At 46.8% G+C, this 15,328-nt stretch overlaps 4 protein-coding genes across 4 annotated transcripts; 1 reads left to right on the forward strand and 3 right to left on the reverse strand.

Annotated features, from left to right (window-relative positions):
• Positions 1-227: 227 nt before the first annotated feature.
• On the reverse strand, positions 228-3,149 carry N7469_007027 (putative C6 transcription factor (NirA); the record flags this gene model as incomplete). The annotated part of the gene is made up of 5 exons (XM_056645945.1): positions 228-1,395; positions 1,449-1,817; positions 1,926-2,892; positions 2,950-3,004; positions 3,072-3,149. 5 exons carry the CDS (start codon positions 3,147-3,149, stop codon positions 228-230), a joined length of 2,637 nt encoding a protein of 878 aa, XP_056499386.1.
• Positions 3,150-5,505: 2,356 nt separating this feature from the next.
• On the forward strand, positions 5,506-6,973 carry N7469_007028 (uncharacterized protein; the record flags this gene model as incomplete). The annotated part of the gene is made up of 2 exons (XM_056645946.1): positions 5,506-5,653; positions 5,703-6,973. The coding sequence occupies 2 exons, from the start codon at positions 5,506-5,508 to the stop codon at positions 6,971-6,973; spliced, it is 1,419 nt and encodes a 472-aa protein (XP_056499387.1).
• A 932-nt stretch (positions 6,974-7,905) lies between these two features.
• N7469_007029 (DNA ligase (ATP) DNL4) lies at positions 7,906-11,295 on the reverse strand (the record flags this gene model as incomplete). The annotated part of the gene is made up of 7 exons (XM_056645947.1): positions 7,906-7,925; positions 8,018-8,456; positions 8,508-8,613; positions 8,682-8,814; positions 8,879-9,010; positions 9,075-11,182; positions 11,234-11,295. The coding sequence occupies 7 exons, from the start codon at positions 11,293-11,295 to the stop codon at positions 7,906-7,908; spliced, it is 3,000 nt and encodes a 999-aa protein (XP_056499388.1).
• A 1,243-nt stretch (positions 11,296-12,538) lies between these two features.
• N7469_007030 (uncharacterized protein) lies at positions 12,539-14,648 on the reverse strand (the record flags this gene model as incomplete). The annotated part of the gene is made up of 5 exons (XM_056645948.1): positions 12,539-12,557; positions 12,640-12,788; positions 12,844-13,104; positions 13,162-14,514; positions 14,559-14,648. The coding sequence occupies 5 exons, from the start codon at positions 14,646-14,648 to the stop codon at positions 12,539-12,541; spliced, it is 1,872 nt and encodes a 623-aa protein (XP_056499389.1).
• Positions 14,649-15,328: the final 680 nt, after the last annotated feature.

The following is a 15,328-nucleotide window of genomic DNA, read 5'->3' on the forward strand; positions in this document are numbered from 1 at the left end:
GACAACTACAATTAAATTCGACAGTAATATCTACTAGGCACTGGGGCATATAAACGCTATCAACTCGAAGCACAGAAAACCTCGTCTAAAAATATGGTATCATGAAATATAAAACACGGGCTCAATAGATACCAGACATGAAAACAAAATTTCCACCAATATCTTAAATTACATCACAACATTCTTGTGAAAAAATATCGTAATTTTATCCAGAGTCCAAACATATATCACGTCCAACGGCCCTCAAACCCGGGAGACCCATGCTCTGGCGATAAATCGGCATTCTGCATTCCGATTGGGACTCCGGATTGATTTTCGGGATTCGTTGATGCGCCTGGCTGTGGAGCCATGGCCATTATATTTGGTTGATTGCTGTTATATTGCAAATGGGGGGTCGAAGCTGGGATGTCGGGACTCCAAGGAGCCCAATTCTCCACGCCGATATCCATCGTAGCAGCATTACGAGTCCACCAATCTTGACTTTCTCTGACAAGATTTTCGGGGTCATTGAATCCAGTCACAGACGAAAGGTTCGATGCCGGGGTTCCCGGTTGAGTTTCTATACGAGTACCATTTGCATCGTACCAATTACCTGGCATGGGCGAGGGAGCGGACGGACCTGAACCTGCAAACCCAGTAGGTATCTGGTAACCAACCTGAGATAATGGTCTTAGATAAGTGGGCTCAGGTGGTGGGAAGTCTGGTCTTTGAACCTGGGCTCCATAAACCCGGCGTGCAACACGTATTGGCGGAACCGACGCCGTAAATGCAGTCGCGGCTGGGTATTGAGGGCCCATGGACACTCCCGATAGGGCTGCTGGATTTGATGCGATTTTTTCTGAGCGCTGTGAGCCAGGAATGTTGCTATTTCCAGGTGAGAACCGCCCAGGGCTATTCACCGAAGGACTCATGTTGCTGAAAGATGTCGCCGGAGACTCGTCCGATACTGAGGTAGGCGATGTAGCTTGATCCCAAAGCCCCCAAGACCCCCATTTAACATGGGTTTTTTCAAAAACGGAACTAGCCTCTGCCGGGAGCTGAATTTGCCATTTAGTTGCTGATATCTCGAGAATGCGTAAAGTACGACGAGCACATAACCAGCATTCTCCCATTTCCTCGAGATTTCTGAGACCATGAACGATATCTCTTTGGGCATTTTTCTCTGGGAGGTTCAGAAGATGAATGGTACAGGCGGTATGAGCAATGTATACAACAATATTACAGATCTGCTTGAGACTGTAAGTGCGTTTGTACATCCGCAGCAACTTGGAGATCGCCGATGCTGCCTGAGTGCATATTTTGCGGGGCGAGACATGTGATGGAAGAGGAGTGTTTGATTTGGTATATTTCAAGAACGGCCGATAGAGGTGGATAAGTAGAAGTTGGTTGAACATGCTAGGGTAGTTGTGAGTAAACGGTTGGGAAAAATATACTTTTGGTGGACATACTGCATGACTAGAATCTGGGGAAGCTGTCCTTCTCTTGGCTCAAACTCTCTGGGCAACTGCTTTTTCCATGCCTCGAGTCGAGTATGGACATCACTGAGCTTTTTCAACTCGATTTGCTTTGGCTGGGCCTTTTCTACATCTGATGGATGGTAGAAGAACGCGAGCAGGTCGCCGCTTATTTGACAGAGGGTCGATATCTGTAAGGCAGCGGCTCGAATCCGAGAAGGCTGACTATGCTCTTGGCCTGCACCTGTATCTGTATATGGCGCCCATGCTGCCCCTTCTTCTGTGGGAAATACTTCGAATTTGGGCACATTTGTGTTGGAGGAAGAAAGTTGAGGCTGTCTTCCAAGATAGTTTGACCAGCACCTGTTGTTACCATATTAGATTTGCTCGAACCGACAGAGGAAATGACCAAACTGTTCGTACGAACAGGATAGCAGGCAGCAAAGGGAATGCAACGAACTTGAAACTTACTTATCAATGAGGTAGCATCCCCAGAATGTGATTCGCCTTGCATCGATCTCTTCTTCAGTCAAGTTGTGTGCCCCGAGAGTTGACACATCCACATTTAACCCGAGGTCAAACGCCATGCGAAAGCTGAGTCCACTATAAACCCAGCCTTTGCCTTCACGACCACATCCGGCCTCACGCACAGACATGAGAGCGAATGCTTGAACTGTGCAAAGTTTCGCATTCTCATGTTCATCATTCTCCAGCACTATTCGCTTGGCTTCTTTGAAGAAATGATCACCTGCTGTTGCAAGATTCTCAGGGTCTGCAAATGCACCCTGTCGAGTAGTAAAGTGGCACCCCAGTGCCAACATGGAATTAACCAACAAGGATGAGCAGTAAGGGCTTGACACACCCCGAACATAATCCCGATAGAACATATCTTTGCCAAGAACTGTGAAGAATGGATAGTGCCATGTGAAATACATTGTCAAGAGATGACTGACTAATGACTCGTCTTCAGTCACTTGTGTCCACCGTCTCACGGGCAAAATGTCATTTGAAGCTGGGCCTGTAGACGTTTCCTGCGCAGTCGGGAGCTCATGTAATTCCGAGCCAGGTGGGAGAAAGATGAGGTTAGACGTGCCACCAATCAATTTTCTTGAACCATCGAGTAGGAGTTCACTCATTTTACCCGATAGCTCAGTTTCAAATTGATCAACTTCAGTTGTGCTCTCATTGCTGACGGCTTCGCCTATGGCTTCTTTCATCTGCGCCGCAGCCCCTTTCTCCTGGGAGAGGACTGACCGGGCAACATCTTCAAGATCATCGCAAGCGCGGATTTGGCGCACGAGCTCGAAAGCATCGTCTTCTTCGTAGTTCAGCAATGCCTGTATTAGGGTCTGCAGGGTGGTATGTTTCGTTCGCAAAGTATCCGTATCCTTTTTATAAACACCCTTGCGCCGGTGGTCCGAATTTGGGTCATAGACACCTAAACATAGTCAGAATAAAGATTGCCAGAAAGGTTAGAATGGTATGGTATACTGACATGGTGTATGATAGACTGAAGCACACGCAGCACAGCTGGGGAGATTTCCATCGCACTAAGCCTTGAGGATTAGCCTCATCCTCACGTCATATTTGAATAGAGTCCGATAAAACTGGACAGACCTTGGATTTCCGTCTACGACATGCTATGCAGGCCGTGCTGACGCAGCGCCTTTTGGGCATACCAGGTTCCGCAGACATGGTATCTACTAAGTCCTGCAATAGGTGGGGACTTCAGGATTCGAGAGGGGTACTTTCTCCGCGGAATGTCATTCCGATTCAACGTCGTGGCCCTTGGTGAATGGTCCAGCTTTGAATGATATCGATACAAGAGGATTCCATCTTTCAGAAGCGTGAGAAAGAGCAGATGTCTATCGACCGGCCACGACAAGAGGCTTAGGGAAGTCGTTGACGGCTACGGGCTATGGAACGATGTCAGTAAAAATGAGTAGACGAAATCGGCCAGCGCTAACAACCAGCCATCATGTCCAGCCAAGATGAATAGCCCTTACTATGTACGTTGAGAGGTATGTCCGTCGGTCTTCCCCAGACAAAATACTGCATGCGGTCACAGTTGACCCCGCGGGATAGATGATTGACCCACACTGGAGGCGGGGACTTTGGAGAAACAGAGAGAGACCCGGAGGATCTAGAAGCCCCCTCTATTCAAAATACAATTGGAGTAATTGGATGTAAGAGCAAACCAATTCGGGGGGTTATCGTCGGTCTCTGATGCGTCGCATCGGAGTCCAATCGGGGAGGGGAACGCCTGCGCGCGGGCCTGGACGGGATGATAAGAAAAATGACTAAGCATTACTCAGATATGGCATGTCATGTGACCGAAGCTCCTCACTATCACGTGACATGAGACATGAAGTCTTGATCTAAAAATGGATTCCTTTTTTTTCTACCATCCGCAAATAGGGGTTCCATTACGTTAGAACAACTAACAACTGGATGTAGAAATTTTGTTTTAATCCGCTGGACGCAAAAGTGAGTTATTCAGTATGGAGTGTACCTACATACATAAGACAATACACTCCACACAGTTACAATACACATTATGTAGTGTGTTGATCAGTACATAGTAGAATCAGATAAAAGCGGTATACACACATACAAATACCCAGCTACAGTATAATAGTATAGATTACGAGCCTAATATCAGACTTCAAATTATCCCTTGAAGAAAAGCAAAGAGGTTGGGTAGGCACATAATTGTTTACACCGCTGCATCTCGCTTAGGACAGGTCCACCATGCCACGCTGGTCGTCTCTTCGCCTTACCTTTTCAAACATCTGCAGCCACCCGCCCGCCCGACTGGACCGTTCGATCGGTCGATGCCGGCGGATCCCGAAGGTGCATTTGTAAACATTCTGCGGTTTCAAATCAACTGCGGTACTGTCATCTGCAAAAATACGCTATAAACCCTGTCGATATTGTGAAACCCTTTTCTTTTTTTTTTTGGTTTCTTATTTTCTTCTTTCAGCAACAAGCAAGATAATCTTTCCGGAAATTAGACGGAGTAAATTTCTTCGCACTTTAAGACTAAATATTAGGAGCCATCTGCAGGCACGGCACTAAATTCAACCTTAAACGACCCACTTCTAAGGGTTGACCGACAAGTCTTCAGTGTGGATGGGTGTGTGGATATATCGCGTGTACAATATGTGTGTGTGTGCAGCAAAGGAATGTCCCGGTGAGGAGTATATTTAAACAATTCATGACTTCTAAGCGACACTACATTATTCTACGTGTACAAGTGATCCGTATGAACATACAGTACATAAATAAATATTAATATGCATGGACTAAATACATACACAGCCTACTACTATACTGTCTTGCAATTCTTTCTCCAATAAACGCTAGTCTCAACAAAGAAGCAAAGGCAGAAAAGGAATTTCGACGGATTCGATGGATCCACCGAGGGAACATTCTATATGGGGTAAGTCACAATCCAATGTAACCATACGCGGACAATACACAATACAACACACACACACACACAATACACACAATACCCTTCACACAACACCGGCAGAACGGCATTGAACGGGGCACTTCCCCCTTCAGTTTCCCATGTCCACCAATCATTTGCGTGCTGCGTAACCAATCGTCCGCAAATTTACCGTCACACGCGTACCTGCCCAATACAGGACGCTTACCCGCTCTTATCCAAGCAGTATCTCTGAGATCACCACTTTCCTTATCTTCCAATTTCCCTTGAATCCCTTTCGTTTCTCGCTTTCACTTTCTTACTATTCTCCTCAAGAGTTACTCCATATCTCTCTCGACTTGATCTATAACTATCCCATACATCTGGTCACTACCCTTACCTCACTATTTTGCTTTCAGCATCCTTTTGCCTCCATCTCTAGGACTTTCTCCAGCCGCAAAACGGATCCCTGTGGCTGGCCTTACTCCCTCGAAGGCGGGAGAATCTTAACACCATTTTCTCTTTCAATGTATCTCGCCCAAAAGCTCGATCAGAGTGCCTCATCTGGCTACCGTCTGGCTGGAAAATATCAATCTGGCATGACTCGAAACAAATAAGATGATGGTCCCAAGAGCCTTTCTATTCACCTCAGCTCCACCACAGAAAGCCATGCAACCTTATAGTACCAAGGAAGATGGTCCACGGCCAGTGTTGCGTCGTTCAGGCTTCTATCCTCCTAAGTCCTTCGAGGATGGTAGATTGACAGGTGCTTCGCCCATGGTCATCCCCCCCCAAACGTGGCTCCCATACCTCAGTTCGTCGAGATACGCGTTCTCGCCCCTCCGTCAAGGCATTTGCTTCGTCTCGGCGGTCGTCTTCTTCTTCCTCCTCAAATGATCGACCTATACCCACCTCAGTCGCCTCAATGCTTAATGCAACTGCCATTCCCGTTCCTCGACGAACTTGGTCCAACCGGAGGCCTCGGAAGGTTCCCCGAGGTAACCATGTGGAGGAATTCAGCCGGATGCTGAAGGAAGACCTCAAGTCAAAGGATGACGATCTGATGACTAGTACTGGAAATTCTGCTCTCGATATTTTGCTCAGTCCACCAGACGAGGAACACGACAAGGACACCCCCGGCAATGACTCCGAAACCGAAATACCATTCTCGCTCGAATCAGCATCCAGTGACTCGATGCCATCCCTCGACCAAGATGTGGCTTCGCCTTCCAGTTCTATACTTCCACCAACCCCAAATAGTCAAAAGAGCCCATCAGAGCGACGTTGTTTACGCTATTCTCCATCCGAAGACTGTGCTTTTGATCACCCTCTTCTTGAAACCGAGATCCAAGAGGGTGAAATTATAGACTGTATTATTCACAATGAACCGATAATTCACAAGGAAGAGTCTAACTCGAAGCGAACGGCCTCCGTTGGCTCCTTTCCGCGTCTTCGGTCTTCATTCAAATCGAATCTTACCGCGTCACTCCGTGCTATCAAGTCTGCAGCACAGTCCGTGTCGACATTTGCTACGCCTTCCGTTCAGCCCGAAGATTTCCTCACCCGTAACATCTTCACCATCACACCCGAACTCACCGATGATCGTCGGCCAGCGCCGATGCGACACCCGCCGTCTCCTGCATTGAGACGTTATTATAACCCGACTCCTATATCTCCTGCAGAGATGTACGTTTATCATGACCACCCACATGAGAAGTTGGAACCGGCGCACGCGTGTCCGGTTTCTATCCAAATGCAGACATATCGTCGCTCTCGCGGCCGAGGTAATCTGCGTAACCATTTCCACGTGGTCGCCCCGAAGAATCGTGATCAATACACCACTTTCGACCCGGAGGTTCCTCCATTGTCTCGCCAGCGTGAACCGCGCGAGAATAGTGACTTTCTTCGCATGGTTGTTCTTGAGATGAACATGCGCCGCCGAGGCAAACTACGCGAAGACATTCCTACACGGGCTCGTATCTGGCTACCTCCACGGAGGAATAACCCGAATCGCTTATCTGGAGATTACGAGGACGGTGATGACAATGATACTGTCCCTGCTCGTTGGGTTGGCGTTTCTGCCTAGACTACTCTTATCGACACGCCTATCTTGGATGCAGAGCGTCTGTTAAGGCTGTCCACTACATATACCTTTTTTGCTACGACCACTCATTTTGCAAGCGCGGCGTTGAGACGAGGCATAAGTGCCCCCCGGTTGGCACAGTTCCTTCTTTTGCAACAATCCTTTGATTCTCGACCATCTAGCTATTCCTTTTCTTTTTATACCAAGATATCCCCATGAATACCGACAGATCTTCCTATACATATCCAGTTCTCATTTCTAGCGCGTTACAGTAAATACTTTGTAAACCTCCTCGATCAATTGACTTGAGACTATTTAGTTTTGTGGCTGTGGGATGATCTCATTCCTGCGGCGTGAGATCATCCCCGCGCGGTCAGCCTCGATCTCCGCATGAGCGATTCGCCAAATCTCTTTCTACCCAGCCTTGACCGTTTCTGATCTCGTGTTTTTGCAGTTAGATCATATTTCGAAAAATTATAGGTCTGATATGCTTTGTGATAGACCTACGGCCACGGATTGGAGTGCTTGGACCCTAGGCGCTTTATTCTAATCACTGGTACGAAGAGTGTTGACGTCGTCGGATTTAAGGGAATTCGGATATCCGCTGTGGTTGATGGTCATCCGATTAGAACCCATCTGATCAGTACCAGAATAGGAAGGCTATAGCATACTTTGGATTTAAAGTACGCTTAAATTCTCGCTTATTTCCCCAGTATGGAATCACATGATGCCTTTATACTTCTTTATCCATATGTGTGTTTGGAGATAAGTTAAGAGAGGTCAAGTATGTTAAGAAAATTCGTAGATTCATTTCATATTCTTATGTATTATCTGAACAACACCTTCAAGGGTTACATAGATGTAACTCAGGAAACGGGTCCGCAGTCCTATATGCAAGTAGTTGCGATTAGGTTGTACCTGCTTGAAATATTGCATCAACGAGGCACTTGAAACCCTGTGTAACGTATAGATTAGATGAGATCTCACAAGGTCCAATTTGGGGAGTAAATATAGTAATAACTGGTGGAGTACAGACGAACAACTTACTCTCTTCATCTAATAATGTGCGATTTTTCCAGCTCTCGTCCACCCACTTGAAACTGACGAGATGTGGCACTTTTTTGTCTGTCAACGCAGCTAGAGATCCCCGCAGAGATCTGATATCTGATGACGATGTGGTATCTGGATTCACGATGACATGGGTCATGCCAGGAGTTTTCAAGGAATCAGCGCTACTTGCTCCGGCAAAACGGGCTGTATTTCGAGCCAGTGTTAGATCTAGGTCAGATGTATCAGGGTCTTCATTCAATCCGTTCGTTTGGGAGTTTGGCGAAAAGAAGAAGAATTTAAGATCGCGGAAGAGCCATCCGCAAGGAACTGTGTGTCCGGAGTGAACTTTTTCCAGAATCTGAGACTCGATGCGTTGTACTGTAGTGGAATCGAGTGGGTTCGGCTTATGTTTTGAATTGTTCATGCTTTGGAAGATCTGGCGACAATAATCAGTATCACGGAATAATAAGACGCTTGGAATACGCACTTCTTTGAGTTCCTCCACATTGGTGTCGCGTGCAAAGCTGTCGCCAAAACAGTCTGCATTAATGTTGATCTCATCCTCGCGGTCTTCCATAATAAAGAACATGTGTCTGCAAATAGAAGAAAGATCTATTAACCCTCTATTACACGAAAAAGATTAGAATTTTCCCGCGATTACCTTGGTTCAAATGGAAGAATCAATTCTGGTAATCCAACGTCTTTAATATCCTGTTTGATACAGTCAAGCAACCAGGATGGTCTAACGATGTTTGTATTGCCAATCTTCTGTAGAGAAGCCACTTTGACGGTTCCTGCAAATTATGTTAACGCGTTTGGAATTAAACTTGAGGCATGCAAGATTTATCTCAAACCTACTTCTCTCGGCAATGCAGATAGTATCTGGAGCAGCCGTATTGGTCTGGTAAATCTTGCCCCCATTCGCTTTCACCAGCTGCTCTAAATCTGCTTTTGACCTTTTCTCAGGAGTAGTGCATTCGGTCATCACAACTAATAATTTGTCAGTAGTGGCAATAGTCAAATAGGTCGACGAAACGATCGATAGATGTCTTACAGAAATTCAAGTCGCGAAATACCTGGCCTGAATGACCCTGGTAATTTGCGACATCGCTTTCTTCGTATCCGGCAATCTTCAATGGCTTCTTCGTCGTTCGCTTGGTACGCTTCTTGCGGGTTTGGTCCAAATCAAATTTCTTTTCTTGTTGTTCTTGCTCTGCATTCGACTTCAAGTTCAGAAACTCTTGCACAGAAAGAGATGTTTTCCAGTTTTTGTCTTTGCGTAGTGTCTTGAACCGTGGAAATCGCAGTGTCAAGCCCATGCGGAACTGGTCACTTGTAGCCACAGAAGCTGCTTTTACGCAGACAACAACAGAATCACATGGCTTGATCCACATATCAGGTCGCTCATGCTGAGCATCTCCACCTGCTAACTCTATCAAGTTGGAGGGTGGCCTCTTGGGGTCCCATTTCATCCACTTCCCATCGGTGTGGTGGCGTATTTCTTGAAAATCAGAGGCAGTGAATCCTCCTCCGACTTTGCAAAATGACCAGCACTTCATAGGATCTGAGCTCTGTGAGGACCCTGAGTCGTCAACACGCAAGCCACAAAGGAAACTCGCCAGATTACCACCGCGATGACCCGAGCCGAAATAACCTCCGATAATGACGACATCAAGGGACTCGCCGAATTCTGTCATGTAATCGGGCTTCACTTTCATCCAGTCGTCATGGCGTTCGTTGAGGCGATAGGGCGAGCGGGGGTTCTTCAAGACAAGGCCCTCGGATGCCTCCGCCACGACCTTGCGCAGACACGTTTCCACTTCAGCTGCTGTAGTTGCCTCTTCGTAGGGATGAATCTCAAAACGACGATGAATTGGACAAACCACCTTCTGCAGAGCATTGCGACGATCTCGGAGAGTGTATTTGGTCAAGTCTGTCCCATTGAGGTGCAGGATATCAAACACGCGGAACAATGGCCGGGGTCCTTTGGAGAAAGGATCGCGCTGTCCTGCCAGAGCTGCGGTTTTTAGGGTACCGAAAGGGACAGGAGCATCTTGCTCAGTATCCCAAGTAATCATTTCGCCATCAAGAATAAGACTTCGTACACCATTGGCAAATGCATCTGTGAGATGCCGTGTCAAAGCACCATGCTCATCATAAAGGCCATTTCCGTAAAGATAAGTATAATCTTTGGCTTTGCGAGACCAAAAGGCAAACCTACGACCTCCAGGTAGAGCGTCATCTGGTGCCATATGAAGCTGGATACGCTCGCCATCCATCTTTTCTTCGATCCAGAATACTGGGTCTTCCTCGGTGGTCCGCATTCGCGAAATCATCTTGTCGAATGAATGCATTTGAAACTGGGCAAGCTGAGGCTGAAAGCACTGCATGACAGTAATACCACGATCCTCGGCTTCAAGTCTGATATTTGGATCGTGTAATTCCCAGCACACACGTCGCAGACTGCTGGAAATGTTGTACAAATTTTCAGCATCCGGATGCCAAACATTGAAGATTGTCCGCTCCGTCGCTCCAATCCTCATTTCTCGCAGGATGATTCGGATGAGCCATGTAAGCTCTTCTGGATTCATTCTTCTATAAAACTCTGCTAGAATAGGCAGTTGGTCCTCTTCTTTTGGCGCGATCGAAAGCTTGTCCAGCCTTTCGTTGACGTCCTCGATCGTCATATCACCTGGTTCTGTGCGCATTGGCCGCTTGGATAGGACATCGTAACATCGACCTCCAAAATCGCCCGCCATACGCGATGATGATTGGCCTGGTAGCTTCCAGTTCAGGAGATTATGGCCATCCTCAGATTCCTTGTTGATTTTCATAAGCTTCACCAACATTTTCGCGATAACCTTTTCTTTTATTCCATACATAGCACGATCCCTGTCTTGGCCAGGAAGGATAAGCCGGAAAGCTGGGTAAATATCATCGCCGACATCTTTCCGCCAGCGTGAAATAAATCGAACGATAACATCACGGCGAAGCTCGTATGGACTGAGGCCTGCCGCTCCCTTCCCATTTGGACCAGCCTTTCGGCGATTCGGCGCTTGACCCGATGGTTTCTTTTTGATTGCATTGAGAGGATTGAAAAGATGGAGGTAGAGCTCATGGAATGGCAATGTCGGAGCGCGGTTATGGGGCCGATTTGGATACCTGGTTTGAGTGGTCAGTAAGCCTACACATGAGGTCCCAAGTAGGTATTACTTTTCGTCGAGGTTTTCTTCGGTATCCCCCAGGTCATCTGGTAATATCTCGTCGGAATCCATGGCTGATGAAGCTCATATGGAAATGTCCAGGTTCCAGCGATGGCCGATCTAAGCACAAATGAGGCTGTTGTTAGGCAACGGTGCCGATAAGATAAGAAGTGGAGTCCACAGAATTGGAGCCTGAGGCATTATAAAATGTGACATCATTCAAGGAAAGTGACATCTACAGTAGTATATGATTGTAGTTATGTGATGAGTATTGCTATTTCCAAGAGGAAAGGGGCAATAATACTTTCATACTCTAATGGCATCAATTTCAGACTCAAGGGTATCTTTTGAAGTATCAGGAACAAATACAAATTAGCAATCATCCAAAGTGGCACCCTGGCTCTGTTCCAATTCACGATTCTGCGACATAATATCCGCGAGCTGCGTAAGGATCGTGATGAATCTCTTCGATATACCCCAAGACTTCAAACAAGAAAGTGTCTCACATCCAACTCGCAAAACTCGCTCAGGGCCTTCCCAAGCACAAATATCTCCAACCCCAATTAGATTTCCCCGCATAGCATAGCCCTCTCGAACAAAAAGCTGAACTAACTCATCATCACAGGGCCGGTCAAGGTGAATTATGTTTGACCTCTGTGATATCTCTGCACTATCACTACCAGATTCTGGGCTGGACTTATGGCTTCCATTTGTTTTGCAGCAACCATATGCCCATAGAATCAGTACTGCAAGAAACGTGGCCACAGGCTCGTGAAAGGCACTTTTAGAGTATCGTCGGACGTGCCAGAGCTCCAAGCCTGCATGAATAATTGACAAGCGAGCCTTGTACTGGTCATGATTTACCCATCGCCAAATATATTGCCACTCAAGTGTCTGATGCCGTTTCTGCCATCGGGACTCATCACAAGCCAGAGAAATAGCAAGAGAGCGTATCTCACGGAAGGGCGCTAGCAAAATGAGACGTGCAACGTGAAGTTGAAGGACAGTCGGATGTTCAAACCCTCCAACTTTTGCCATAGTGCCGTCGGCAGTCCAATGCAGAATGTCTAAGCAATCGCATGCACTATTGCGCCATTTGGAGTAAGAGGGAATTCCTGGTAGCCATACAGAGCCTGCGGGAATTGCGGTGTCTCGAGGTTGCTTTTTCACTGTAGGGTTCCAAAAAGAAAGTGGCCGACGAAAGTAATCACCAACTTCCCACATTCGGTGATACAAAGCGTGAATGAGAAGGACATGGCTAAATTCGCTGATATCTGGGGTGAGTCTTTTTTCAATGTACAACATATGCACAGCATCATAGAGAGATACGTTCGCTGGAGAGATCAGTATATGCCATATCCCGTCGAATAGGGGGGAAATGGGGATTGAAAAAAGGAAGAAAAGAAAAAGGCATACTTACTGGTTGAGGTTTCCCATTGCTGCTTCCACGCCTCTGCAGTGTTCGCTTGCCACACCCTCTCATGCACAGGCAGGGCAATCTTTCCATCGTCTAGAGAAAAGAAAGGACGTTCATCAAAGTAAATAGCAAATGCACTATCCAGATACTTCATTTGCAAACATTAGTTCCCATGCTTATACTTTCGAACAGCGTAGTCATACCCAGATAAAATATCCCGTTCGTTTACGGACTTCCTGTTGAATCCACTCAGTCCAACGGACGTCATCTGATTGATTGTTTGGATCTTGTAACTTTGTTTGACATGCTAGCAGTTTTTCATCATTTGAAATGGTAACCAATTCGCTGAATATGCGCAGGGCAGATCGCTTATCGTCCTCATTCTCACTGTGTAAAAGTCCAATGCAATTGAGAGACATGGCCTGGACCATGTCGAGAGAATGCTGAGTATTGCCCTTGTTTTCCTGTTGAAGTAGAAACATGAGTAGATGACCATGCGGAAATATGGATGAAGAACTTACTTCTGCCAGGAAACCTCGGCGAATCATTTCATGAAAAGCGACTGTGCTCTGAAGAGCCTCGGGGGTTCCTGAATAATTGCAGCCAATTGTCACTAACGCTAGTGTCAGGAGCCAATGGCATATGTTGGGATCGAAGGTGAAAGGATGGATTATCGGGTAAACTGGTTGGAATGATTCGAAGAAGCAAGCCATATAACGATTGCATTCATCTGCGCTCGGGAAGTTCTTCGAATCAAACACTTGAAAGAACGGATTCTCATTGTGGCATAGCTGCAGAAACTTGGCGTGTAGCTGATTGTATGTAGAAGTCTCTATCGGTTTCAACGATCGAAGAAGCTGATCTGAAACCTTGTCCAAGCAAACTTGCTGTACACCTGGGAAGTCAAACTTCCGCGGAATTCTCTTAATAAGAGGCCTTTGAGAATTGATATCTTCGAGCGAGGAGTTCCCAAATGTATCCTCTCTCTTTCTGTCCTTGGGCTTTGGACCACCGTCGCCATTGGTATTAAATTTGGTTGCCATTTTCCCAAGGTCAACAGTAGCACATGAAGCTTCACTGACAAGTTTTGAATGCTCTCGAGGACTTCCCATATCCGTGCCAAGAGAAACGATTCCAGATGGTGTTTGGGCGACATTCTCAGACTGCGATGAACTGATCCGTCCTACATCGACGATTGGTGGCTGCCATGCCACACGACCAGTATAAGAGTCAGACTGCGAATATTGTAAAGAATTCCCTGGCTGTTGAGATAAGTTTCCAGAGGCGAGGTCCTCAGTCGGTAACCAATTTATCGTGGAACCCATAGACTGGTCAAAGAAAGATGGTTGAAACTCCATAGGGATACCTGATCCTATTGGCATATCTATACTCATGTCAACGTCTGGAACTGACAGATTCGGTTGGGTGTGCCTTGGTCCATAGCTCAAATCTGCCATGGACTCGCTGGTATACACTTTGGGTGTATCGCCGAGCTGATTGTACGCCTGAGAGTATTCGTTCTTCGGGTGAACCGTGAGTGGGATTTGCGTTGCAGTCGAGGCGTAGTTGGTAGATGGTAGCACATCAAGCTGAGAATTAGAAGCGCCTGCCACGGAAGCCCTTCTATTTGAAGCATTCAGATGAGCCTGGGTCTTTCCAGGTATTTGTATCGTTGGATCGGGTGATCGTTGCGAGCCGTCGAAGTCGTGAATAGGGTGCAAAGTCGTTTGGAAAGATGATGTAGCCTTCACCATATCAGACTCGATGTCGTTTCTATATGAATAGGGCGAGGAGAATTGGGGGGTCTGTGATTCTGTGCTCCCGGTGACATTCCCATTTCGAGCTTTGGCTTTAGATCGTCTCTCTGTGGGATACTGACATTCAAGTGAACGGACACCACATCTTCCACATGGGTTACCGCCACTACAGCGTACTCTAGCCATTGCACAGCCAAAGCAGGCCCTAAAGGTCTTGACAGTAATTCGGTGAGTTCGGTCCTTGCCTCCATCGCTCCCTTGTGTATGATGACTCAGTTCATGTCGATGTAGTGTATCACTATGTATTCCATTTGACTCAGTCAATAGTCATGACTCACGATAGTTATTTTCAACTCACGTTCTAGAGAAATGCCGGCCACACTGCGCGCATTCGAATGGTTTCTCCTTGGTATGACTGCGCAGATGTCGTTTCAAGTGCTCTGGTCGTCGAAAGGTACTACTACATATTGAGCATTGGACACCGGGGACACCAGGCTGTTCTACCCGATCTCCACCATTGGGAGGTCCATCTGAGCTCGAACGGTCAGTCCTGATGTGATTGCAAGGAGGTGCAATGCCGTTTTTTAAGACACGATGATGCTCACCCGTGGTATAGTCGGTCTCTGGTAGCATATCGCCTCCAGCAAGCACATCCGAGCCAGCATTTCCAACTTTATACAATTATACAAGTAGGAACAGGACGAGCATGTTGATATGTAGCGCTTTTCTTCTCGGAACCTCCCCCCCTCTAGGAACTTCAACATTCTGGGGAGTGCAGGGCATTAAAATGTTCCACGCGAATGACTGCGGAGAACCCCTCGAGCCACGCGATTGGCTTTTCCCTTTTTTTTAATCTAAAAAAAAACATCCCAACTGGCCAGCTCGGTTAATTTGGTCGGAAATCCGGGGTTGTTCGTCCAAAGATCCGATG

Source organism: Penicillium citrinum (genome assembly GCF_028827155.1).
Source record: "Penicillium citrinum strain IBT 23319 chromosome Unknown utg000006l:1.0-3011923.0:1.0-3012962.0, whole genome shotgun sequence".
NCBI lineage: Eukaryota > Fungi > Ascomycota > Eurotiomycetes > Eurotiales > Aspergillaceae > Penicillium > Penicillium citrinum.